Source organism: Ovis canadensis, chromosome 5, assembly GCF_042477335.2.
Source record: "Ovis canadensis isolate MfBH-ARS-UI-01 breed Bighorn chromosome 5, ARS-UI_OviCan_v2, whole genome shotgun sequence".
In the NCBI taxonomy this organism is placed as follows: Eukaryota; Metazoa; Chordata; class Mammalia; order Artiodactyla; family Bovidae; genus Ovis; species Ovis canadensis.
In genome coordinates, this window is record NC_091249.1 from 18,348,265 (window position 1) to 18,372,467 (window position 24,203).

Below are 24,203 nucleotides of genomic sequence, written 5' to 3' on the forward strand. Positions count from 1 at the left end.
AGTGGGCACCCTTGTCTTGTTCCTGACTTTAGGGAAAATGCTTTCGATTTTTCACCATTGAGGATAATGTTTGCTGTGGGTTTGTCATATATAGCTTTTATTATATTGAGGTATGTTCCTTCTATTCCTGCTTTCTGGAGAGTTTTTTTTTTATCATAAATGGATATTGAATTTTGTCAAAGGCTTTCTCTGCATCTGTTGAGATAATCATCTGGCTTTTATTTTTCAATTTGTTAATGTGGTATATTACATTGATTGATTTGCGGATACTGAAGAATCCTTGCATCCCTGGGATAAAGCCCACTTGGTCATGGTGTATGATCTTTTTAATGTGTTGTTGGATTCTGATTGCTAGAATTTTGTTAAGGAGTTTTGCATCTATGTTAATCAGTGATATTGGCCTGTAGTTTTCTTTTTTCGTGGCATCTTTGTCAGGTTTTGGTATTAGGGTGATGGTGGCCTCATAGAATGAGTTTGGAAGTTGACCTTCCTCTGCAATTTTCTGGAAGAGTTTGAGTAGGATAGGTGTTAGCTCTTCTCTAAATTTTTGGTAGAATTCAGCTGTGAAGCCATCTGGACGTGGGCTTTTGTTTACTGGAAGATTTCTGATTACAGTTTCAATTACTGTGCTTGTGATGGGTCTGTTAAGATTTTCTATTTCTTCCTGGTTCCATTTTGGGAAGTTGTACTTTTCTAAGAATTTGTCCATTTCTTCCAAGTTGTCCATTTTATTGGCATATTATTGCTGATAGTAGTCTCTTATGATCCTTTGTATTTCTGTGTTGTCTATTGTGATCTCTCCATTTTCATTTCTAATTTTATTGATTTGATTTTTCTCCCTTTGTTTCTTGATGAGTCTGGCTAATGGTTTGTCAATTTTATTTATCCTTCCAAAGAGCCAGCTTTTGGCTTTGTTGATTTTTGCTATGTATGGTCTCTTTTGTTTCTTTTGCATTTATTTCTGCCCTAATTTTTAAGATTTCTTTCCTTCTACTAACCCTGGGGTTCTTCATATCTTCCTTTTCTAGTTGCTTTAGGTTTAGAGTTCGGTTATTTATTTGACTTTTTTTCTTGTCTCTTGAGGTATGCCTGTATTGCTATGAACTTTCCCTTAGCACTGCTTTTACAGTGTCCCACAGGTTTCGGGCTGTTGTGTTTTCATTGTCTTTCATTTCTATGCATATTTTTATTTCTTTTTTTATTTTTTCTGTGATTTGTTGGTTATTCAGCAGCGAGTTGTTCAGCCTCCATATGTTGCCATTTTTAATAGTTTTTCTCCTGTAACTGAGATCTAATCTTATTGCATTGTGGTCAGAAAAGATGCTTGGAATGATTTCAATTTTTTTGAACTTATCAAGGCTAGATTTATGGCCCAGGATGTGATCTATCCTGGATAAGGTTCTGTGTGCACTTGAAAAATAGGTGAAATTCTTTGTTTCAGGATAAAATGTCCTATAGATATCAATTAGGTCTAACTGGTCTACTGTATCACTTAAAGTTTGTGTTTCCTTGTTAATTTTCTGTTTAGTTGATCTGTCCATAGGTGTGAGTGGGGTATTAAGGTCTCCCACTGTTATTGTGTTATTGTTAATTTCCCCTTTCCTACTTGTTAACATTTGTCTTACAGATGGCGGTGCTCCTATGTTGGGTGCATATATATTTATAATTGTTATATCTTCTTCTTGGATTGATCCTTTGATCATTATGTAGTGGCCTTCTTTGTCTCTTTTCACAGCCTTTGTTTTAAAGTCTATTTTATCGGATATGAGTATTGCTGCTCCTGCTTTCTTTTGGTCTCTATTTGCATGGAATATCTTTTTCCAGCCCTTCACTTTCAGTCTGTATGTGTCCCCTGTTTTGAGGTGGGTCTCTTGTAGACAACATATATAGGGGTCTTGTATTTGTATCCATTCAGCCAGTCTTTGTCTTTTGGTTGGGGCATTCAACCCATTTACGTTTAAGGTAATTATTGATAAGTATGATCCCGTTGCCATTTACTTTATAGTTTTGGGTTCGAGTTTATACACCCTTTTTGTGTTTCCTATCTAAAGAAGATCCTTTAGCATTTGTTGGAGAGCTGGTTTGGTGGTGCTGAATTCTCTCAGCTTTTGCTTGTCTGTACAGCTTTCGATTTCTCCTTCATATTTGAATGAGATCCTTGCTGGGTACAGTAATCTGGGCTGTAGGTTATTTTCTTTCATCACTTTAAGTATATCTTGCCATTCCCTCCTGGCCTGAAGAGTTTCTATTGAAAGATCAGCTGTTATCCTTATGGGAATCCCCTTGTGTGTTATTTGTTGTTTTTCCCTTGCTGCTTTTAATATTTGTTCTTTGTGTTTGACCTTTGTTAATTTGATTAATATATGTCTTGGGGTGTTTCGCTTTGGGTTTATCCTGTTTGGGACTCTCTGGGTTTCTTGGACTTGGGTGATTATTTCCTTCCCCATTTTAGGGACGTTTTCAACTATTATCTCCTCAAGTATTTTCTCATGGTCTTTCTTTTTGTCTTCTTCTTCGGGGACTCCTATGATTCAAATGTTGGGGCATTTAACACTGTCCTGGAGGTCTCTGAGATTGTCCTCATTTCTTTTAATTTTGTTTTTCTTTTTTCCTCTCTGATTCATTTATTTCTACCATTCTATCTTCTACTTCACTAATCCTATCTTCTACCTCTGTTATTCTACTATTTGTTGCCTCCAGAGTGTTTTTGATCTCATTTATTGCATTATTCATTATATATTGACTCTTTTTTATTTCTTCCAGGTCCTTGTTAAACCTTTCTTGCATCTTCTTAATCCTTGTCTCCAAGCTATTTATCTGTGATTCCATTTTGATTTCAAGATTTTGGATCATTTTCACTATCATTATTTGGAATTCTTTATCAGGTAGATTCCCTATCTCTTCCTCTTTTGTTTGGTTTGGTGGGCATTTATCCTGTTCTTTTACCTGCTAAGTATTCCTCTGTCTCTTTATCTTGTTTATATTGCTGAGTTTGGGGTGGCCTTTCTGTATTCTGGCAGTTTGTGGAGTTCTCTTTATTGTGGAGTTTCCTTGCTGTGGGTGGGGTTGTACAGGTGGCTTGTCAAGGTTTCCTGGTTAAGGAAGCTTGTATTGGTGTTCTGGTGGGTGGAGCTGGATTTGTTCTCTCTGGAGTACAATGAAGTGTCCAGTAATGAGTTATGAGATGTCAATGGTTTTGGAGTAACTTTGGGCAGCCTGTATATTGGAGCTCAGGGCTGTGTTCCCGTGTTGCTGGAGAATTTGAGTGGTATGTCTTGCTCTGGAGCTTGTTGGCCCTTGGGTGGTGCTTGGTTTCGGTGTAGGTATGGAGGCATTTGATGAGCTCCTGTCGATTAATGTTCCCTGGAGTCAGGAGTTCTCTGGTGTTCTCAGGATTTGGACTTAAGCCTCCTGCTTCTGGTTTTCAGTCTTATTTTTACAGTAGTCTCAAGACTTCTCCTTCTATACAGCACCGTTGATAAAACATCTAGGTTAAAGATGAAAAGTTTCTCTGCAGTGAGGGACACCCAGAGAGGTTCACAGAGTTACATGGAGAAGAGAAGAGGGAGGAGGGAGTTAGAGGTGACCTGAATGAAATGAAGTGGAATCAATAGAGGAGAGAGCAAGTTAGCCAGCAATCACTTCCTTATGTGCACTCCACAACTGGACTACTCAGAGATATTCATGGAGTCATACAGAGAAGAGAAGAGGGAGGAAGGAAACAGAAGTGGCCAGGAGGATAAAAGGGGGCAATCAAAAGGAGAGAGACAGATCCAGCCAGTAATCAGTTCCCTAAGTGTTCTCCACCATCTGGAACACACAGAGATTCACAGAGTTGGGTGGAGAAAAGAGGGGGTAGGGAGGAGACAGAGGCGACCTGGTGGAGAAAAAGGAGAGTCCAAAGAGGGAGAGAGCAGTCAAGCCAGTAATCTCGCTCCCAAGTAAAAATGGATACTGAAGATTGGGTTCTTAAAGGTACAAAATTGATAACAAATGCCAAAAAGCAAAGATTAAAAATCTACAGTAGAGTTTGGAATTTCAAAAATACAATATTAAAGAAAAGAAGAAAAAAAAAGTCACAAAAATTATAAAATATATATATATATGAAGTTTGCTTTAAAAAATAGGGTCCTTTTTTTGCAAAGTAATAGTAGGTTATAGAAGTGAAAATTAAAGGAGTAATAGAGGACTTAAAAATTTTTTTAAAAAGAATGATTGTAAAAATATATCTAGGACTTTCTCTGGTGGTGTTGTTGCAGTGTGGGGTCAGTTCATTTTCGGATAGTTCCTTGGTCCGGCTTATATTTCTCGAGGTCTATAGGCCCCTTCCTATGCAGTCGGTACTAACGACAGGGTTTTAATCTATTGCACCTGCCACTTCCAAGGCGCTTCCCTCTGTTTTAGCTTCTTCTGTTTGCTGGTCTCTTCAGTGTCTGATTTCCGCCCTGACACAAATGGGGTGGTGGTAGACACTTTTCTTAGGCTCACTTGTTCAGTCGCGCTGTGGGGAGGGAGGGACGCTGCAAACAAATAACACTGGCGTGTGCTAGCAGTGCCTCAGCCTCACTGGGCCTGCCCCCGCTCACGGCGCGTGTGCCCTCCCTGCCTACACTGCTCAGGCTCTAAGGTGCTCCACCGGGAACTGTCCGAGGCCAGCCCTGGGCTGCATGCACCTCCCAGGTCTAAGCCGCTCAGGTTCAGGCACTCAGGTAGTCCTCAGAGGCGCAGACTTGGTTGGGCCTGCGTTTTGTGCCCTTTCCAGGTCCGAGCAGTTCAGATGATGAGGTGTTCGGCGAGCGTGGTTGCTGTCACTTATCGCCTCCCCCGTCCCTGCCACTCGGTTTTCTGGGTGTACAATCAGCGCACCTTCTCAGGTGGATGTTGACTGTCCAGAACCCCAAGAAGTCTTAGCAAAGAAGCCTGCTTACAGTTTTGTAGATAATGCCTCTCTTGGGGCTGCGATTGCCCCCTTCTGGCTCTGGCTGCCTGTCACAGGAGGGGGAAGGTCTGCAGCCAGCTATCTCTGTTCAGTCCTTTGTTCTGTATGCAGGCCTGGCGGTCTTAGGTTAGGGCTGGCTTATCCCACAGTCTGGTTTGCTAGCCCAAGTTAGTTTGCTCAGATTGCCCTCGGGGCATTCAGGCCAGCTCCTTACTCTAAGCAATGCAGCCGGCGCCTCCCTGCCCAGCCCCCGCTTGCTAGTGGCGGGTGCAGGCGTCTGTGCTGCTTCTCCACTGGGGGAGTTACCCTTGGGCTCATAATCTGTGGGTTTTAATTTTTTTTTTTTTCCTCCCTGTTATGCTGCCCTCTGTGCTTCCAAGGCTCACCACAGACTCGGCAGAGAGAGTGTTTCCTGGTGTTTGGAAACTTCTCTCTTTTTAAGACTCCCTTCCCAGGACAGAGCTCCGTCCCTACCTCTTTTGTCTCTTTTTTTGTCTTTTATATTTTTTCCTACCTCCTTTCGAAGACAATGGGCTGCTTTTCTGGGTGCCTGATGTCCTCTGCCGGCATTCAGAAGTTGTTTTGTGGAATTTACTCAGCGTTTAAATGTTCTTTTGATGAATTTGTGTGGGAGAAAGTGGTCTCCCCGTCCCATTCCTCTGCCATCTTAGGACTGCCCTTCATGTCCAGTTCTAACTGTTGCTTCTTGACTCTCATACAGGTTTCTCAGAAGACAGGTAAGGTGGTCTGGTATTCCCATCTCTTTGAGAATTTTCCACAGTTTGTTGTGATCTCCGCAGTCAAAGGTTTTAGCATCTTCAATTAAGTCAATTAGATGTCTTTCTGAAACTCCCTTGCTTAAACTGTTCATTGAAGAAGGCCTTCTTGTCTCTCTTTGCTATTCTCTGGGACCCTGCACTCAGTCGTACACACCTCTCCCTTTCTCCCTTGCCTTTTGCTTTTCTTCTTTCGTCAGCTATTTGTAAGGCCTTCTCAGACAACCACTTTGCTTTCTTGCATTTCTTTCTCTTGGGGATGATTTTGGTCACTGCCTCGTGTACAGGGCTACAAATCTCTGTCCATAGTTCTTCAAGCACTTTGTCTACCAGATCTAATCCCTTGAATCTATTTGTCACCTCCACTGTATAATCATAAGGGATTTGATTTAGGTCGTATCTGAATGGCCTAGTGGTTTTCCCTAGTTTCTTTGTTATTGTTCAGTCGCTCATTCCTGTCTGACTCCTTGCAACCCTGTGGACTGCAGCACACCAGGCTTCCCTGTCCTTCACCATCTCCCAGAGTTTGCTCAAACTTGTGTCCATTGAGTTGATGATGCCCTCCAACCATCTCATCCTCTGTCACCCCCTTCTCCTCCTGCCTTCAATCTTTCGCAGGATCAGGGTCTTTCCTAATGAATAGACTCTTTGCATCAGATGGCCAAAGTATTGGAACTTCAGCTTTCTTCAGATTAAGCCTGAATTTTGCAATAAGGAGCTCATGATCTGAGCCAGGTCTTGTTTTTGCTGACTGTATAGAGCTTCTCAATCTTTGGTTACAAACAGCGTAATCAATCTGATTTTGGTATTGACCATCCGGTGACATCCATGTGTAGAATTGTCTCTGGTGTTGTTGGAAGAGGGTGTTTGCTACAACCAGAGTGTTTTTTTTCACACTGTTGGTTAAATAAAAGAATGAACGGGGAGCACCCAAGTGGTTAGGATTCGGTGCTTTCACTGCCTTAACCCAGGTTCAATCCCTGGTTGGGAAACAGAGATCCCACAGGTTGCAAGGCGTGGCCCAAAACAAAAGACAAACCACTAAGCACTCCTCAGCAGCCCAGGGTCATACACACACACATGCACAAACACACACACATGCTCCCAGCCACCCTTCACTTAGCCATGTGTCCAGCCTGGACCACTCCTGCCCCTAACTGTAATGAGAGAAACTGAAGGGACCTCTCCAGCCCTGGGAGGCAGGCTGTGCTGGGGGCCCTCTGTGGGGGGTGAGGTGCTGTGTGTGTCCCTCTCGGTCACTCCTGAGCCCAGGCTGGACCCGTGGGTGCTTAGGGAGGAGCTGCTGAGCAAGCCTGAGACAGTCACTGTGCTTCCAAGGGTCATGAAGGGCCCAAAAGAGGGAAAGTCCACAAGGGCGGGTTTGGAAGGCTGTCAGGAAAGGCCCTGAGTGGCAGGTGTCAGAGTCTAGGCTGCCGCCGTGGATGCAGAGCTGGTTGAAGTCTTTGAACAGGAGACTGGCGTGATGAAGACAGCTTCTGAGCGGAGTCAGCTTGCAGGTGTGCCTGATGGACCAGAGGGGGGAGCTTTCCTCACAGGTCGCAGAGGGCCAGAAGGGGTCAACGCACAGGACTCCAGGAGTGGCATGAAGGAAGGGGTTGGATGGTGGCTCAGGTGTCGAGGTAGAATCAATAGGATCTGCACACACAGAGGGATGAGGGGAGAGCATGTCCGTAATCGGCTCTGGGTTAGGAACGGTTAAGAGGGGGTGAGTCTTTACAAGGATCAGGCAGCGCAGCTCCACTCTGTCCAGAAGTCCCCAGCCTTTACATCTGGTGCTTCTTGAAGACCAAGTAAGGCTGTTAGGGAATTAGGTCTGCAACTCATAAAAGGGACCCTTTTCCTTTATTTCTTTCAGAAAGAGCCCTGTTGCAGCCCAGTGGGACTAAATGGAAAGGGTTCTTTTGTATGAGTTGAGTCCCTGAATCTGAGGAGGTAGGGGTCCCTGCATGTGAGGAAAATTCCTGCAGGGATATCTCTTAAACTCCTTCAGTTTTCGCTAGTGAGTTTTTGACCAAAACAAGTTCATCTGTTAAATAGGGAACAAGAAAGGGGCATATGATGAATGAGCAAATGTCTATATGATAGGATTATACTTTTTTTTTTTTAGCTACATCATGCAGCTTACAGGACCAGGGGTTGAACCAGGCCATGTCAGCGAAAGTGCTGAGTCCTAACCACTGAACCACCAGGGAATTCCCCAAGCTCAATTCTTATTTGAGCACTGAAGTCAATTAGTAGCTGATAATATTAAGAGCCTGTTTCTAAGAAAAGACTTAAAACTTTGTTTTTCTTGAAAGTCAGAACTACATGGAATCTGTATCATCTATCATTACCTCCTTCTGCATTCCCTGCCTCCCATCCCCTTAGGAACCACCCCTCAGCCTTCCTTCCTGTGTCTCCACAGATATGTGTTCCATCACTGAAAAAGCAGAGAAAAAATAGGTCCTGCAAGACCACCCTCCCTGGACCCGAGCCTCACTCTGTAACCCCTGTAGCAGCCTCCTCCCCGCACTGCCTGCCTCCCGTCCTCCTCTGAACTTGCTAGTCAGGCTTCACCCCACCATACCCTGCAGCTGCTTTTGCAGAGGTTAACAATCTACCCCTAGTTGGATGGCATCACTGACTCAATGGACATGATTTTGAGTAAACTCCAGGAGTTGGTGATGGACAGGGAGGCCTGGCATGCTGCAGTCCATGGAGTTGCAAAGAGTTGGACACAACTGAGCAACTGAACTGAACTGAACTGAACAATCTTCCCCAAGCCTAGGTTTTCACCCCTCTGTTACCACTTCTGATTATTCCTCCACCTGCCTCATAACTCTTTCCATCTCCTCCTTTGCCTGCCCTTTAAACACTGATTTTCTAGCATTCAGGGGGTGTGGCCTTCTCATAGATGTACCTGCAGGTACGAGCAGATAAAAACAGACTTCCCAAACACACGCCACACACCAATGACTCAGGAATACCTTCTTGCACCCGAACTGGTCAGCTCAGCCCCAGCTCCCAGGTAGCAGCTGCTTCGCAGCCACCTAGACATTTGTGCTGAGCTGTGTCAGGGACAGCCTGACACCACCTTTTCACCTGCCTGCCTGCTGTTTTGAGTGCTCTGCTTGGGAAAAATTAGCGCCTTCCGGGGCGAATGTGGGAGTTGTCACAGCGTCTTCCTTTGTCTCAAGTCCTGGTGGCTCAGACGGTAAAGAATCCACCTGCCAGTGCAGGAAACATAGGAGACACAGTCTCGATCCCTAAGTCGAGAACATCCCCCGGAAGAGGAAATGGCAGCCCACTCCAGTATCTTGCTAGGAAATCCCTTGGACAGAGGAGCCTGGTGGGCTACAGTCTATGGGGTCGCAGAGTCGGACACAACTGAGAGACTAACACTTTCATATTCTGGTGGTCGCAGTCTGGGGCCTCTCCCTCTGGCTGCCTTATAGCTGACATGCACCCCTCGGACAGCAGCAGCTCACCCCCTGCCCACCCACTGCCTGTCCAGTCCTGCCCTTGAGCACATCGCCTAGCTAGGATGGCTTCTCCGTGTTATAAAGCCAGGCAACTGTGTCTGTGCTCAAACTAACCCATCTCTCAGTGGGTTAGTTCATCTCTTCTGGCACCTCTGGATCCATCTTTTCCTCTCTGATTTTACAGCAGAAACCCTCCCCACAACACACTCACACAACAGACACAGACACAACAGACCTATCACCAAACCAAAGTTCGGTCACCTGAAAAGCAAATTCACTCTACTGACACCAGATCATGGTGAAGGAAAGTACAGCATTTATTTCAGGGTGCCAAGCAAGGGAGTGGAAGACAAGCCTCAGATCTGCCCCACTTTGGTCTTTGAATGAGGGTCTTTTTTTAAGGGGGAGAACAGAGAGGCTGGAATTAAGCATCATCTTGTGACATTTCATAATCATAGTTTCAACAGTCAGGAGGTTTCTGGCTTATGGTTCTCTCCAGGTGGTCCGTGCCTGTTAGCTCATCTTGCCCCGGAGACACAACCTGAGTTTGTGTGTGAATGATGAAATATCTATGATACCAAATTTAGCACCTTAACCATGTCATCAACAACAGGGTATTAGTCGTCTGACTGGTTGATTAGTGTTCAGTTAATCCATTCTGAAGGAGATCAGCCCTGGGATTTCATTGGAAGGAATGATGCTAAAGCTGAAACTACAGTACTTTGGCCACCTCATGCGAACAGTTGACTCATTGGAAAAGACTCTGATGCTGGGAGGGATTAGGGGCAGGAGGAGAAGGGGACGACAGAGGATGAGATGGCTGGATGGCATCACTGACTTGATGGACGTGAGTCTGAGTGAACTCCGGGAGTTGGTGATGGACAGGGAGGCCTGGCGTGCTGCGATTCATGGGGTGGCAAAGAGTTGGACACGACTGAGCGACTGAACTGAACTGAACTGAACATGGAGTTGAGGCTTCTCAGGTGGCTCAACTGGGTGGGCGGGGGGGGCTCAGTTTCAGATACATGCCAGCACAGCCTTCCCAAAGCCAGGCTGCCACCAGCCTTCATATTCCTGTCTATGCACTCTGAGCCTCTGGAAGGTGCCACCTCTCCCATCTGGAGGCGTGATTCAGGGCTTCAGGCTTTCCAGCACCTGGTGCCATCCCACCCCTGCCCTGCCTGGAGCTCCACATGTACCCAGCTGTGAGCTGTGGGCTGTGGCATGCCTGCCCCTTGCACTCCTGGCAGCCCAGCTGGGCTCCTGGGCACAGCACCTAGACCAGCATCAGAGTGGGTTATTTGATGTCTGTCATCATAGTCTTTCTTTCCCCGAAAGGGATGCATGAAGAGGGTTCAGACACTCAGCCAGTGCTAGCACTGTCGTGGGGGGTTTTGCTCCAACAACAAGCACTGACTCCATCTCCTCTCTCTGATCCAGTGTCGAGCATCCACGGCATTCAGGAAGTGGGCCCCCCTGATGCTCAGCTCCTGAGGCTGGATAACATGCTGCTGGCCGAGGGCATGTCCAGGCCTGAGAAGCAAGGGAGGGGAGCATCGGCAGCGGCCAACGCAGCAACGCCAGGAGGCCATCCAAACGAGGGTGGCCTTGAGCACTCTGACTACAGGGCCAAGCTGTCCCAGATCCGACAGCTGTACCACTCCGAGCTAGAGAAATATGAACAGGTGATTTTCTGCGTGAAGAGTTTCTATCATGGGAATGCACATTTGTCAAAGGAACCCATGGAGTACAAACTGCCTTCCCTTGGCAGCATCAAGCAGAGAGCCCACGAGCTTGGTCTCATAGCAGAGGTGGCTGATTTGACCCCAGCCCCTTGCCATCATTTCTCAGTAGCCAGCCTGCATGAGAGGCTTGGGGGGCAGGTGGCTGGTCCCACCCGGGACCCTAGGCCAGCCTGCTAGGTGGTCACCAGCTAGCACGTGTGTCCCCACCCCAGGCCTGCCGTGAGTTCACCATGCACGTCACCAACCTCCTCCAGGAGCAGAGCAGGATCAGGCCCGTCTCGCCCGCGGAGATAGAGCACATGGTGGGGATCATCCACGGCAAGTTCCACAGCATCCAGATGCAGCTGAAGCAGAGCACCTGTGAGGCTGTGCTGGCCCTGCGCGCGAGGTTCCTCGACGCCAGGTCAGGCCCTCCCCCCAGCCTCTGACCTCAGGAAGGGAAGCAAGTCCTGCACTGGTTTGGGTCTGAGTTACGGGAGCCTCCCAGCCTAGGCAGGGGCTCTGGCCATGGCTGCAGGGGCGGCCGTCACACAGCCTCCAGGAAGGCTAGGAAGTGCTGACCGCTGCTGTCACAGCCTCTAGGAGATCAGAGATGGGGATGAGGCCCCACAGACGATCACCGGCTGAGGCTGTCTGTCTTCTCAGGCGTAAGCGGCAGAATTTCAGCAAGCAAGCCACAGAGGTGCTGAATGAATACTTTTATTCCCATCTGAGCAACCCATACCCCAGTGAAGAAACCAAAGAGGAGCTGGCCAGGAGGGGTGGCATCACGGTCTCCCAGGTGATGGTCCTTTCCTGCCACACCTCCCTGAGCCCGAAAGGGACACCCAGGGAGGTTCATCAAATGTGTGGTGCAGGAGCCGAACGTGGTGTGCAGCCACAGCCAAGCACGTGCAGTGCAGCCTCGGAGCTGGCTGGCTGGGCTCAGGTCCCGGGTCTGGGCTACGAACCCAGACCTCAGGCAGGAAGCCATACCTACCCTCCCACGCTCCCTGACACAGTGGGTGTGGAGTGTGCGGTCCTGCCACCACGGAGGACAGCACTTAGGAGGGATCCTTGGTGAACTGTAGTCGTTAGGGATTTTTTTTTTAAACCTTACATTCTTTATTGATGTATTGGGTTTTGGCTGGGCCGGGTCTTCACTGCTGTGCAGGCTTCTGTCTAGTCGTGGTGGGCAGGGGCTACTCGCCATCGTGGGGCCCGGGCTTCTCCTTGCAGTGGCGTCTCTTTTGTGGAGCACGGCTCTAGGGCAAGTGGGCATCAGTAGTCGTGGCTCCCGGGCTCCAGAGTGCAGGCGCAGTAGTTGGGACACATGGGCTGAGCTACTCCACGGCATGTGGGATCTTCCTGGACCAGGGATCAAACCAGTGTCTCCTGCGCTGGCAGGTAGATTCTTTACCACTGAACCGCCAAGGAAGCCCAGTCGCTAAGATTTCATGTCCTCATAGCAGACGGGTGTGCTGTGTCCTGTAAGATGGATGGGGTGTAAGCTTAGGAGAAGAAAAGGAACTTGGAGCAAAGTCAGGACTGAAAGTGATAGACCAGCTCTTGTGCAAGAGCACCAGTCCAGTTATCCTGGAATAAATTCAGGCGTGTGCATCACCTGCTAGTTGCTCAGACAGCCCAGTGCGTGAGTCTGGGGGCACAAGACAGGCAACAGCTGGCTCCAGATGGGAAACAGAAGCGCAGGCTGGAGAAGAGACCCGGACAACTTCGGACCATATTGGGATGACTGTTCATCTCAGTGGGATTGGGGTGGGGTCGGGGCTAAGGCGAGAGCCCAAGAAATCTATCAGAAGGTTTTGTTGTTTGTCTTATTGATTTTTATCGTGTTGGGTCTTTGCTGCTTTGCACCAGCTTTCTCTAGCTGCAGAGAGTGGGGGCTACCCTAGCTGTGCTGTGGGCCTGCTCATCGGGTGCCTTCTCTTGCTGTGGAGCTCCACAACACAGGTGCTCTGGCTTGGGCTTAGTTGCTCTGAGGCATGTGGGATCTTTCTGGACCAGGGATTGAACTCATGCCTCCTGCATTGGCAGGTGGACTCTTAACCACTAGGCCACCAGGGAAGCCCTTTCAAAAGGTTTTACAATGAGAAGAGTTAAGTGCAGGCAGGCCACAAGTGAGAGACCAGACCAGGCGACACCCACGGGGCAGCGTGGGGGTCGGCGCCCGCCTCTGGCCGCAGAGAGGGCCATCAGGGGCCTGGACGCAGTAGGCTGGCCCACCCCCTCCCCCTGTGCTGAGGGGGAGGCTGAGTCACCACCCTCTGCACCAGCCCCCTCGGAGTCCGGCAGCACCTTGGGGGCAGCGGCGCTCAGGAGGCCTGCGGGGTCACACCGGTGTCCTCACTCACCCAGAACTGCCGTGGTGTCCTCAGCACTTCGGCCAGAGCTGAAGTGAGGCCTACGCCTCTAGGACCTCGAGGCCCAGAAGAAGTGGGCAGCCCATCTGTCCCCAGGAGCAGTTGTCTGGAAACAACCAGATTCACTTCAGGGCCTGCCACCTCAGAGAGCAGGCGGGTCTGGGGTCTAAACTTCATCTGAGGAGAGAGTTTGTGACAAACAAAGGTTTGAAAAGCTCTGGCCACATTCCAGTGGCTGGGCCCTGACATCCCCACCCACCCACCAGCAGCCGGATTCTGCCCTGGGACCCCTCCCCGCTGCGGCGGCTCCTCGGTAGAAATGGCTGACAGCTGAGTAGGGCTCCAAATGTGGTGCAGGCTGTGAGGTTCACTTAAGGAGAAAATAGTGGAGCAACATTGGGCAAACGGTGTTGCAGACGAGACCATGGATGTTTTCAGGATCAGCTGCAACTGCACGCTGAGGAGGCCCGAGGGGGAAGGACAGGAGAGCTGAGCCCATGGACAGGGCATTGGGTGGAAACCTGAGTGGCTACAGCTACATGGACCAAAGGGGCCAGAGGGACTAGGCAGGGAGTGGCCGGTGACGCCGAGCTGTGGCTACCGTTGCAGAGAGGGCATCTCGCTCCTGTCCAAGGTGCTGGGACAGACCCTGTAGGGAGGGCGGACCCCAGCCTGAACCAGCTCCCCCGCAGACACCCACTCGGGAAGTCTGCTCTTTGTCCCTCTAAAATGCCAGTTGAATTCAACATGGAAAACCGCTCGCCAACATTCTTCTGCAAACTTCAGCACAGACGTGCGGGTGCAGTCCTTGGAGGTAAGTGGGAGCCAGGTGCTTACCTGGCTTGGTTGCGAGCAGGTCACACTCAACACTGAGGGCAGGAGAGCTGAGAGCAGGGAACACACGTGGGGCTTTTTCTGTCCATGGTTGACATTGAGAGGATTACAGAGAGACGTTAAAGAAACTAATTTTTAAAGGAGAAAAGGTCATCCACAGTCCTGCCGTGCAGTTCAGCTGTGTGTTTCTGTTCATGAAAATGCACACGTCTCACGTGTGCATGAACCTGCAGGCCCAGGCGCCCCACTTGGGGATACACGGTGTTTCCAGCTGTGCACGTCTCCATGCTCATACAGCTGGGCGCTGTCCAGCCTCTCAGCCAGCCAGGGATGTTTTCGTTGTCACAGCTCTTGAGGGGAGGGGAAGGGGCGCCTGGCCTCCTGCGGTGGAGACCAGGGATGCTGCTCAGCACCCTCAGGGCCCAGGACAATCCACAGGGAGGAGCCCTGCCCCAGAGGGCTCGTGCAGATGTGCAGTCAGAGCTGGGCCCCTGGGCCGGCTCTGTGCTTACAAGATGTGTGTGACTGCAGCTCCCTCCCAACCAGCTTCAAGGACTGAAGGCTGCCTGCGCTCCGCGCTCAGCTCCTTCCCCTGCTCCATCAGATGGTCCTTTATCCTTTGATAAGTTTTGGATTTGACTGTGTTCTTTGCTTCAATCGCATTCCCAGAAACGCAGTTCCTGGTGCATGTGTCCCGCACCAGGATTCAGTCTGTTGCCTGCAGTGAGCAGACACTGGTCTCTCCAAGCGTGTGACACGTGCCTGCCCTGCTCCCACCTCCATCCTCATCCCAGTTCCAGCAGCACCTGGTCCTCAAGCAGCGCAGCTCCTCCCTCTCTGTAAGCCACACCAACTCCAGGGCACCCCCAACACACAGCAGACATTTCCCTGTGCCCAGGGTTCATCAGTGCCAGCTTCACAGTCTTAGCCTCTCACCCTGTCCCGAGGCCACGCGCTGTCATGCAGCAATGCCCCCTCCTTGCGTGTCTCATTGCTCCATCAGCTTTTCCAGTGACTTCTGTCTCTGTGTGTCCACAGGTCTCCAACTGGTTTGGCAACAAAAGAATTCGGTATAAAAAGAACATGAGGAAGTTTCAAGAAGAGGCTACCATCTACACAGCCAAGACAGCAGTGGACGCCACAGAAGTCAGGGGCCCAGGGCGCCAGGCCAGCCCCCCATCGATGTCCCACTCCAGTGAGTGGGACAGTGAGCCGGGCTCAGCGGACCCCCGAGGCTGAGTGCACCGAGCTACATTCAGGGCAGCCGCAGGCCCCTGCACACGCCTCTCCCCTCTGCTCACACTGTGGGGCTTCCATTCCCACTGGAGACGGTCCCCATCAAGTCACACAGCCCCGCCGGCTGTGCAGGTGCCGTGGGGACAGAAGGTGCATCCCAGAAGGCTGGCCTCCCCACCCACACAGACTGCAGGAGGGCTGGGAGCCGCGGGAGTCACGTTCACGGCCTCCTCCTGACCCACGGGCTGGCGAGTCCCACCTGCAGCGTCGCTGCGCCTCCCGGGGCAGGAACGCTGATCCTGACCCTCTGACCCCTGCAGGCTCCTCTGGCCCGTTTCCGCTGACCGGCCCCGGGGACACACTTATCCGCCTGCAGACGCTGGCCTGCCTCCAGCCCACCCCCCGGGAAGGCGGCCTTCTGGCCCAGGTGAGTCTGTGGCCCAACCCCGAGGCCTGTGGGGTCCCCGACCCAGTGACGAGCAGGCCTGGAGCCCCCGTGGGTGTCTGGTCCTCGGGACTGTGGTCTCCGCAGGCTCTCGTGAAGGGCATGAGGACCAGCTGAGCCCGCCTGGCCCTCATCACTGGGATGGTGCAGGCAGGCGGAGCCCCTCCGGGGCACCTTGGGCACAGAGGGCCACTCACCAGAGACCTCAGTCCTCACAGGACTCAGTGGGCACGGCAGGCTCTGCCTGTTGGGAAGGGGCCCTCCCTCCCCGAGGAGGCAGAGGGTGGGGTGGGAAAACGAGGCCCTGATGGTCTGAAGATGCAGCCCCCGAGCTCAGAGCCTTCAGCATGCCTCACCGTCCCGGCCACCCCCTCCGCTGGCACCCAGCTGGGCCAGAGTGAAGGTCCATTTTGGCGACTGGGAAGAGCATGGGCCTTGGATCCCGACTCTCAGGATGTGCCCTCAGGAACTTTCTCAGAGTGTGGGACGCCATCCCTCTCGAGGGCCCTGGGGCCTCCTGGCCCCCTACTGACAGCCACGGCGGGGGGCGGCTAGGGAGCCTGGCCCCACACTGAGGGCTGTCCTGCGGAGCTATGCAGGCACAGGTGTAACACAGGCACGCAGCAGTGGGCAGGGTCTTACGCGGCCAGACTGTTTGCTTCAGAGTCAAATCTCCCTCCTCAGTGTACCCCTCTTAAAGATGCAGGGAATGGATGTCCCCTGGTGCAGGGCATCCCGTCACCATGGCAACCCCACAGCCCACAGTGAGCACCTGGCAGAGCCAGCACTCTGTTGTCACCGGGTGGCCAGTTCATCCTGCCTTGCACCTGCCCAAGGCCCAGCGCCACGACCACAGTAGGGGCAAGCCTGTGAGAGTGACTCAGGGTGAGGGGTCCGTGAACCGGGGGCCGGGTCCTGTCGGCCCCACGGAGTAAGTGGGAAAGCATGGGATGTGGTGTGCACACCCAGCTGTGCCCCAGTCCCCTGGCGTGGGCAGGCACAGATGCTCTTCCCGAGAGAAGGTCTCCAGGCTGAGCACCCCCGCTCCCCTACCACCCCCCACCCAGCTGGGCGCCGACTCCTCAGCCCTGAGCTGCCCTTTGGCTCCCAGGCCCACACTGGTCCCCAGCCTGTCACCTCCCAGGCCTGCCCGGTGAGTCCTCCCCTCCTCACTCATGTCTTCCTGCTGAGGTCACAGGCCTGTGGTGCCCACCCGAGGACAGAGCGTGTCCCCCTGCGGCCAGCGTCCCCGCCCCAGGCGCTTTCAGACTGAGGCTGAGTGCAGCAGCGCTGGCCTCCCAATTCTCTTGCCCAGCACTGTCCTCAGGCACATGTGGGAGGTAACAGCTGTGGGGAGAGGGGGAAGGGAGCAGGGTCTTGGGCATCGTCGGGCTGGATACAGGCAGGAAGGTTCAGCCTATTCAGGAAAGTTTGAGAGTGAGGGGGGAGAAAGGGAGTTTGTGCATCATTGCTCTCGCGGGCTGCACACAGGACTCACCTTGGAGCAGACAGCCATCATCAACAGTGGTTTCCATGATGGTGGGGGGTCTGTGGACGAACACCCCACGGTCATGTGTGCCCAGTACATCCCCCCCAGCCAGCGGCCATGGGCCCTCCCATGTCAGGCGGGTCCTGCTGGGTTCCTGAACCTCTCGCTGCTCAGCACATCTCACCACGGTCTTTCAGGGCCCACTGTTAGCTCCGGGCCTGCCTGGGTCTCCCTCCCCCTTAGAGCACGTGCCACGGTGCCCCGTCCCTCCCCTGCCAGCGCCCGGCCAGCGGAAGCCAGACCACGCCAAGGAAGCACAGCCACGTGGAGGCCAGCTGCGCCTCAGGGCAGAGCCCTGCGCCCCCTCATCCCCTGGCTCCTCTCACAGTCCTCAGCACGTTCTAAGGGACGTGGAGGCTGGACGGGCCACCAGTCTTCACGCACCCCCACACACACACTGAGTCCTGTCTGTCTTTTCAGCCCAGGAGCGGCTGGCAGGTGAAGCGAATGCCAACCGCTTCACCCGCTGGCAACCCCGGCAATGTCCCCTCAGACGCATCTAATCAAGTGTTGGGGCGAGCAGAAAAGAGGACGGTGTGACCTGCCGCGGTTCCCTGGCGCTCGAGTTCCTTCAAAACCCCAGAGCTGACAGCAGAGGGCGCTCCCTAAGCCGCCGGCCAGACACCCTGACTCTCCGCTTATCAACTGGGATTTGAAAGCTTGAGATGCTGCTTGTTCTCCCAACTCTCGTTTTTATATTTATACATATATATACATACATATAGTAATTTTCTGGTTAAGACTAGGAACTATTTCTACAAGAAATTCTGGCACCAATTCTGCCATTAAAATTTTGAACTGATTTTAATTTTGCCACCATTCACCCCAGATTTGTTGCTGGCAGTGGCTGATGACGCAAATGCAGTTGTGCGAGTTGTGACCTTTTGCTCACTGGTCCGTCCCGGTGCCAACTCGCCCAGACACTGTCTCCCAACCTGACTTGTGTTATGAATATGCAGTTTTGATTTAAGTCTGTTGTGAGCTCAGGGTTTTACCAGAATTAGTTTGGCACTTTTCTTTCTTCCGTTAATACAAGTTCTACCATTTTCAGCTGAAATGTCGTTCGAGACAATAAACTTCCCAGGCGCTTTCCTGCCTCTGTGCTCTTGAAATCCCGCTGGCCTGAAGTTCGGTGCTCAGCGTGCCCCGCCTCCCAGGCGTCCCTAGGTCCGCTCACCTGGTTCCTCCTCGGCTTCAGCCTTGGGGGGGAGGGGGGGGCGGGCGGGGGCGGGGCCTTCGCTCGCCTCCTCTTCCTCTTCCTCTTCCCCTCCCTGTGAGTGAAAATGGTAGAGCTGGGGGACTTCCCTGGCGGTCCAGTAGCTAAGACTCTGGGCTTCCAATGCAGGAGGCCCAAGGTCTCTCCCTGGCCAGGGAACTGGATCCCACGGGCCACAGCAGAGTTCACAAGCCACACCTAGAGGTGCCCCATGCCACAGCCGAGGCCTGGCGCAGCCAGAACAAGCAGGCAGGGCTGGGCTGTTGGGAGAATTAAATGAGCCTGGACTGGGGACAGCTCAGGGCCCTGAGCAAATATGTTGCATCTGCCCATCAGTCTACGTCACCAGAGCCCTGACCCCACACTACGACTAGCCCCTGAGTTTCTGTCCAGAGGGTTCTTCTCTGCACACAGTGTGTTCCAACTCCCACACGCCTCCACACAGGTCACCCCAGATCCTGGCCAGTTGACTGCGTTCTCCTGGTTCTTGGCCTCCCAGCCCCGCCATGTCTCCCTCCGGTCCCCGCCCCCTCTGTCCGGTCCCCGCCCCTCCTTCCAGTCTCCGCCCCCTCCCTCCAGTCTCCGCCCCCCTCCGGTCTCCGCCCCCTCTCTCCTGTCCCCGCCCCCTCCCTCCTGTCCCCGCCCCCTCCCTCCTGTCTCCGCCCCTCCCTCCTGTCTCCGCCCTCTGCGGTGCCACCACTGTGGTGTTGATGCTCTAGTGAGGGGTGCAGACAGGTAACGAGGTGCAGGAGTAAAAGTCCGCCAGGCCCAGCCATGCAGCATGGCAGGATCACAGCCTACACCCCGAAAGGCTGAGCACAGTGGTCTCCAGGAATCAGAGGACCTCAGCCTCCGCCCTTCTGGCTTCCATCCACCTGCCCACCCTTACCGTCACGGCCACAAGCCTGCTGTTACCACACTGCCCTCCAGGTCTCCATTTCTGTTTGAGAACAAAGAAATGGATTTCTTTTTTTTTTTTTTTTTAATATATTTTCTTGGCCGCACTGCACGGCACGTGGGATCTTAGCTCCCCGAGCAGGGATTGAGCCCATGCCCTTTGCATTGGACGCACAGAGTCTTAACCACTGGACCATCAGGGACGTCTCAAGAAATAGATTTGTAGTGAAGGTAATACAGTCTCAGCTGACTCCATCCAGGCCCTGGCCCCTTCTCCACCCGCATCCCCTGCAGACCCATCCTCAGAGTTAGGGTCCTACCGAGATGGTCTGTGATGGTCTGTGTGTCCCTGCGTGCATGTCCCCACTTTGCATGCCCTGCCTTTCTCCACATGATGTATCTTGGAGCGGCCACTGCCTCTGCATCTGGGAAGATCTTCCTCCAGTGAGTGAGCTCCTCGTTCCTGGTACTGGATACTTAGGGTGGTTCCATCTTTGCAGCCCTGGGCCCTCACGACCCCCCAGCTCAGCGACTGCTGAGTGCTGAGTGCTGGCCCGCGAGCCGCCCCTGGCCTGGCTCTTTGCATCGCTGCCGCCTCTCCTCTTCCCTTCAATGCACTGTTGCAGCGCTCAGTCGTGTCCGGCTCTCTGCGACCCCCTGGGCGACAGCCCGCCAGGCTCCTCTGTCCATGGGATTCTCCGGGCAAGAATACTGGAGTGGGCTGCCATTTCCTTCTCCAGGGGAGCTTCCGGATCCAGGGATGAAACCTGTGTCCTGCATTTGTAGGCTGAGCTGCCTGGAAAGCCGCAGGGGCCAGCCACCAGGACCTCCCCCTGCGCCTGTGACACTTCCACTGCGCACTCCCCCAGCAGGAACGGTAAGATGCTAGGAAGCCCCAAAACCGCAGCCTGGAATCGGGAGAGTCTCAATCGAGTCTGTTGAGCAGCCCACCCAAAAGAAGACCCATTCCTTGTGAGCAGTCACTTCCCAGTCCCCCTCCCCAGCCCCTGACAACCTCTAATCTGCTCCGTCTCCGTGGATTTGCCTGTTCCAGACATTTCACACACAGAGGATCACACAGCATGAGGCCTTCTGGGTCCCGCTCCTTCCATTCGGCCTGTTTCCGGGTCGAGCGGGGCACTCTGAGCCACAGGGAGACTGGACGGGATGTCACAGAGGGAGGGCAGCGCAGCTCTGATCTGGCAGCTTGGTGTGTCCACACAGCTGGGCAGAAGCGTCGTGTTCAGGATAGAAATGTGGAAGCCGGGACAAGGACTTACTGTATAGCACAGGGAATTCTGCTCAATGTTATGTGGCAGCCTGGAGGGGAGGGGAGTTTGGGGGAGAATGGATACATGTATATATCTATGGCCGAGTCCCTTTGCTGTTCACCTGAATATCACAGCATTGTTAATTGGCTATACACCAATGCAAAATAAAAAGTTTTTTAAAAATTAAAAGAACTTCTTTTGTAAAGTGAAAGAAATAAAGGAGATATTGCAAAACTTCCAAAAAGAAATTTGGAAGTTCAGTTCAGTTCAGGCGCTCAGTCGTGTCCAACTCTTTGCGACCGCATGAATCGCAGCACACCAGGCCTCCCTGTCCATCACCAACTCCCGGAGTTCGCTCAGACTCATGTCCATCGAGTCAGTGATGCCATCCAGCCATCTCATCCTCTGTTGTCCCCTTCTCCTCCTGCCCCCAATCCCTCCCAGCATCAGAGTTTTTTTTCCAATGAGTCAGCTCTTCGCATGAGGTGGCCAAAGTACTGGAGTTTCAACTTTAGCATCAATCCTTCCAAAGAAATCCCAGGGCTGATCTCCTTCAGAATGGACTGGTTGGATCTCCTTGCAGTCCAAGGGACTCTCAAGAGTCTTCTCCAACACCACAGTTCAAAAGCATCAATTCTTCGGCGCTCAGCCCTCTTCACAGTCCAACTCTCCATATCCATACGTGACCAATGGAAAAACCATAGCCTTGACTAGACGGACCTTAGTCGGCAAAGTAATGTCTCTGCTTTTGAATATGCTATCTAGATTGGTCATAACTTTTCTTCCAAGGAGTAAGCGTCTTTTAATTTCATGGCTGCAGTCACCATCTGCAGTGATTTTGGAGTCCAAAAAAAATAAAGTCTGACACTGTTTCTATTGTTTCCCCATCTATATACCATGAAGTGATGGGACCGGATGCCATGATCTTCGTTTTCTGAATGTTGAGCTTTAAGCCAACTTTTCCACTCTCCTCTTTCACTTTCATCAAGAGGCTTTTTAGTTCCCCTTCACTTTCTGCCATAAGGGTGGTGTCATCTGCATATCTGAGGTTGTTGATATTTCTCCCAGAAATCTTGATTCCAGCTTGTGCTTCTTCCAGTCCAGTGTTTCTCATGATGTACTCTGCATAGAAGTTAAATAAGCAGGGTGGCAATATACAGCCTTGATGTACTCCTTTTCCTATTTGGAACCAGTCTGTTCAATGTCCAGTTCTAACTGTTGCATCCTGACCTGCATACATATTTCTCAAGAGGCAGGTCAAGTGGTCTGGTATTCCCATCTCTTTCAGAATTTTCCACAGTTTATTGTGATCCACACAGTCAAAGGCTTTGGCATAGTCAATAAAGCAAAAATACATGTTTTTCTGGAACTCTGTTGCTTTTTTGATGATCCAGCAGATGTTGGCAATTTGATCTCTGGTTCCTCTGCCTTTTCTAAAACCAGCTTGAACATCTGGAATTTCACGGTTCATGTATTGCTGAAGCCTGGCTTGGAGAATTTTGAGCATTACTTTAGTAGCATGTGAGATGAGTGCAATTGTGCGGTAGTTTGAGCATTCTTTGGCATTGCCTTTCTTTGGAATTGGAATGAAAACTGACCTTTTCCAGTCCTGTGTCCATTGCTGAGTTTTCCAAATTTGCTGGCATATTGAGTGCAGCACTTTCACAGCATCATCTTTCAGGATTTGAAACAGCTCAACTGGAATTCCATCACCTCCACTAGCTTTGTTTGTAGTGATGCTTTCTAAGGCCCACTTGACTTCACATTCCAGGATGTCTGGCTCTAGATGAGTGATCACGCCATCATGATTATCTTGGTCGTGAAGATCTTTTTTGTACAGTTCTTCTGTGTATTCTTGCCACCTCTTCTTAATATCTTCTGCTTCTGTTAGGTCCATACCATTTCTGTCCTTTATCGAGCCCATCTTTGCATGAAATGTTCCCTTGGTATCTATAATTTTCTTGAAGAGATCTCTAGTCTTTCCCATTCTGTTGTTTTCCTCCACTTCTTTGCATTGATCGCTGAAGAAGGCTTTCTTATCTCGTCTTGCTATTCTCTGGAATTCTGCATTCAGATGCTTATATCTTTCCTTTTCTCCTTTGCTTTTCGCTTCTCTTCTTTTCCCAGCTATTTGTAAGGCCTCCCCAGACAGCCATTTTGCTTTTTTGCATTTCTTTTCCATGAGGATGGTCTTGATCCCTGTCTCCTGTACAACGTCACGAACCTCATTCCATAGCTCATCAGGCACTCTTTCTATCAGATCTAGTCCCTTAAACCTATTTCTCACTTCCACTGCATAATCATAAGGGATTTGATTTAGGTCATACCCGAATGGTCTAGCGGTTTTCCCTACTTTGTTCAATTTGAGTCTGAATTTGGCAATAAGGAGTCCATGATCTGAGCCACACTCAGCTCCTGATCTTGTTTTTGTTGACTGTATAGAGCTTCTCCATCTTTGGCTGCAAAGAATATAATCAATCTGATTTTGGTGTTTACCATCTGGTGAGGTCCATGTGTAGAGTCTTCTCTTGTGTTGTTGGAAGAGGGTGTTTGCTATGACCAGTGCATTTTCTTGGCAAAACTCTATTAGTCTTTGCCCTGCTTCATTCAGCATTCCAAGGCCAAATTGACAAAAATCAAGAGAGGATGTCACAAGTCAGTAAGGCAGATCTCAGGAGCAGAAAGTGAAGCCTCACCAGCGTGGCTGGCTCAGTCGAACCACAGGGCCATAAACCAGTTCAAGAAGCACTCAGAGGCAGAGAGCACAGTCAGCTCTTGAGCACATTTGCAGCAAAAATGTCGCCAGAGGCCGTGGGGTGTGAAAGGGAAACACCCAAGGTGTGGGGAGAGCTGCCAGGCAGGTCCTGAGGGAGGGGAAAGTGGGATGCGCCAGGGGAGGTCGTCTGAACCCTGGAGAGGAGGCAGAGAGCACAGGTGCTGGAGAAAACCCTGCAGGGGTGTCCCAGGGGAAACAGACGACGTTGCAACTTGTGTGTCCCCGGCGGCCCTAGCGCTCGCTGCTCACTTGCCCCCTCTCCTGGCCATGGCGTGAAAGCAGCTCTGGGTTGGTTTAGCCTCCAGCTTCCGGCTGGGTCTCCTAGAGGGTTTCAATTTGAGCAAACTCCCTACCTCAAATTCTTCACCTAAAGTCGCACTTTACTAACATTTCATATTACATTACTCAAAAAATGCCTGAAATGCGGCCACACGACAGTAATCGAACTATAAGGATTACAGGAGCTCAGAGGAATCGCCCTGCCGGCAAAGCGGGAGCTGATGGCGCCTGCATGCAATGGAGAGGACGTTGAGGCCCGGAGGCTTGGTGACCTGTGCCCCAGGCCCCCAGTTAGGAGAGAGGTAGGCAGACCCAAGGCCTTGAGCCTGAAAGCTGATCAGGGGAGACTGCTCATCAGTACAGCGACTCAAGACGGCAATTTTCTAGAATCTATTATT

General features: G+C 51.4%; 1 protein-coding gene and 1 long non-coding RNA gene across 10 annotated transcripts in view; one reads left to right on the plus strand and one right to left on the minus strand.

Moving 5' to 3' along the window:
* The window catches only part of PBX4 (PBX homeobox 4), a 69,869-nt gene extending 48,930 nt beyond the window's left edge, over window positions 1-20,939 (plus strand). For 2 of the 8 annotated variants that reach the window (XM_069590607.1, XM_069590604.1), the window contains exons 3-8: window positions 10,638-10,882; window positions 11,155-11,345; window positions 11,588-11,723; window positions 15,175-15,331; window positions 15,693-15,799; window positions 17,787-18,478. In XM_069590607.1, the coding sequence (XP_069446708.1) occupies window positions 10,638-10,882; window positions 11,155-11,345; window positions 11,588-11,723; window positions 15,175-15,331; window positions 15,693-15,799; window positions 17,787-17,906 (956 nt within the window). In that variant the 3' untranslated portion in view covers window positions 17,907-18,478. Of the gene's footprint in view, window positions 1-10,637; window positions 10,883-11,154; window positions 11,346-11,587; window positions 11,724-15,174; window positions 15,523-15,692; window positions 15,800-17,786; window positions 18,479-20,219 lie in introns of those variants that run through there. The other 6 variants (XR_011257119.1, XR_011257121.1, XR_011257120.1 and 3 more) reach the window with 6 other exon arrangements.
* LOC138440761 (uncharacterized) lies at window positions 11,626-19,097 on the minus strand. 2 transcript variants are annotated; one of them, XR_011257123.1, is made up of 5 exons: window positions 18,544-19,097; window positions 17,316-17,365; window positions 14,140-15,182; window positions 13,294-13,479; window positions 11,626-12,409 (listed from the first exon to the last, which is right to left on the minus strand). It is a non-coding gene; the product is annotated as an uncharacterized lncRNA (long non-coding RNA). The 2 variants fall into 2 exon arrangements; XR_011257124.1 differs by having other exon boundaries at window positions 17,316-18,545.
* Window positions 20,940-24,203: the final 3,264 nt, after the last annotated feature.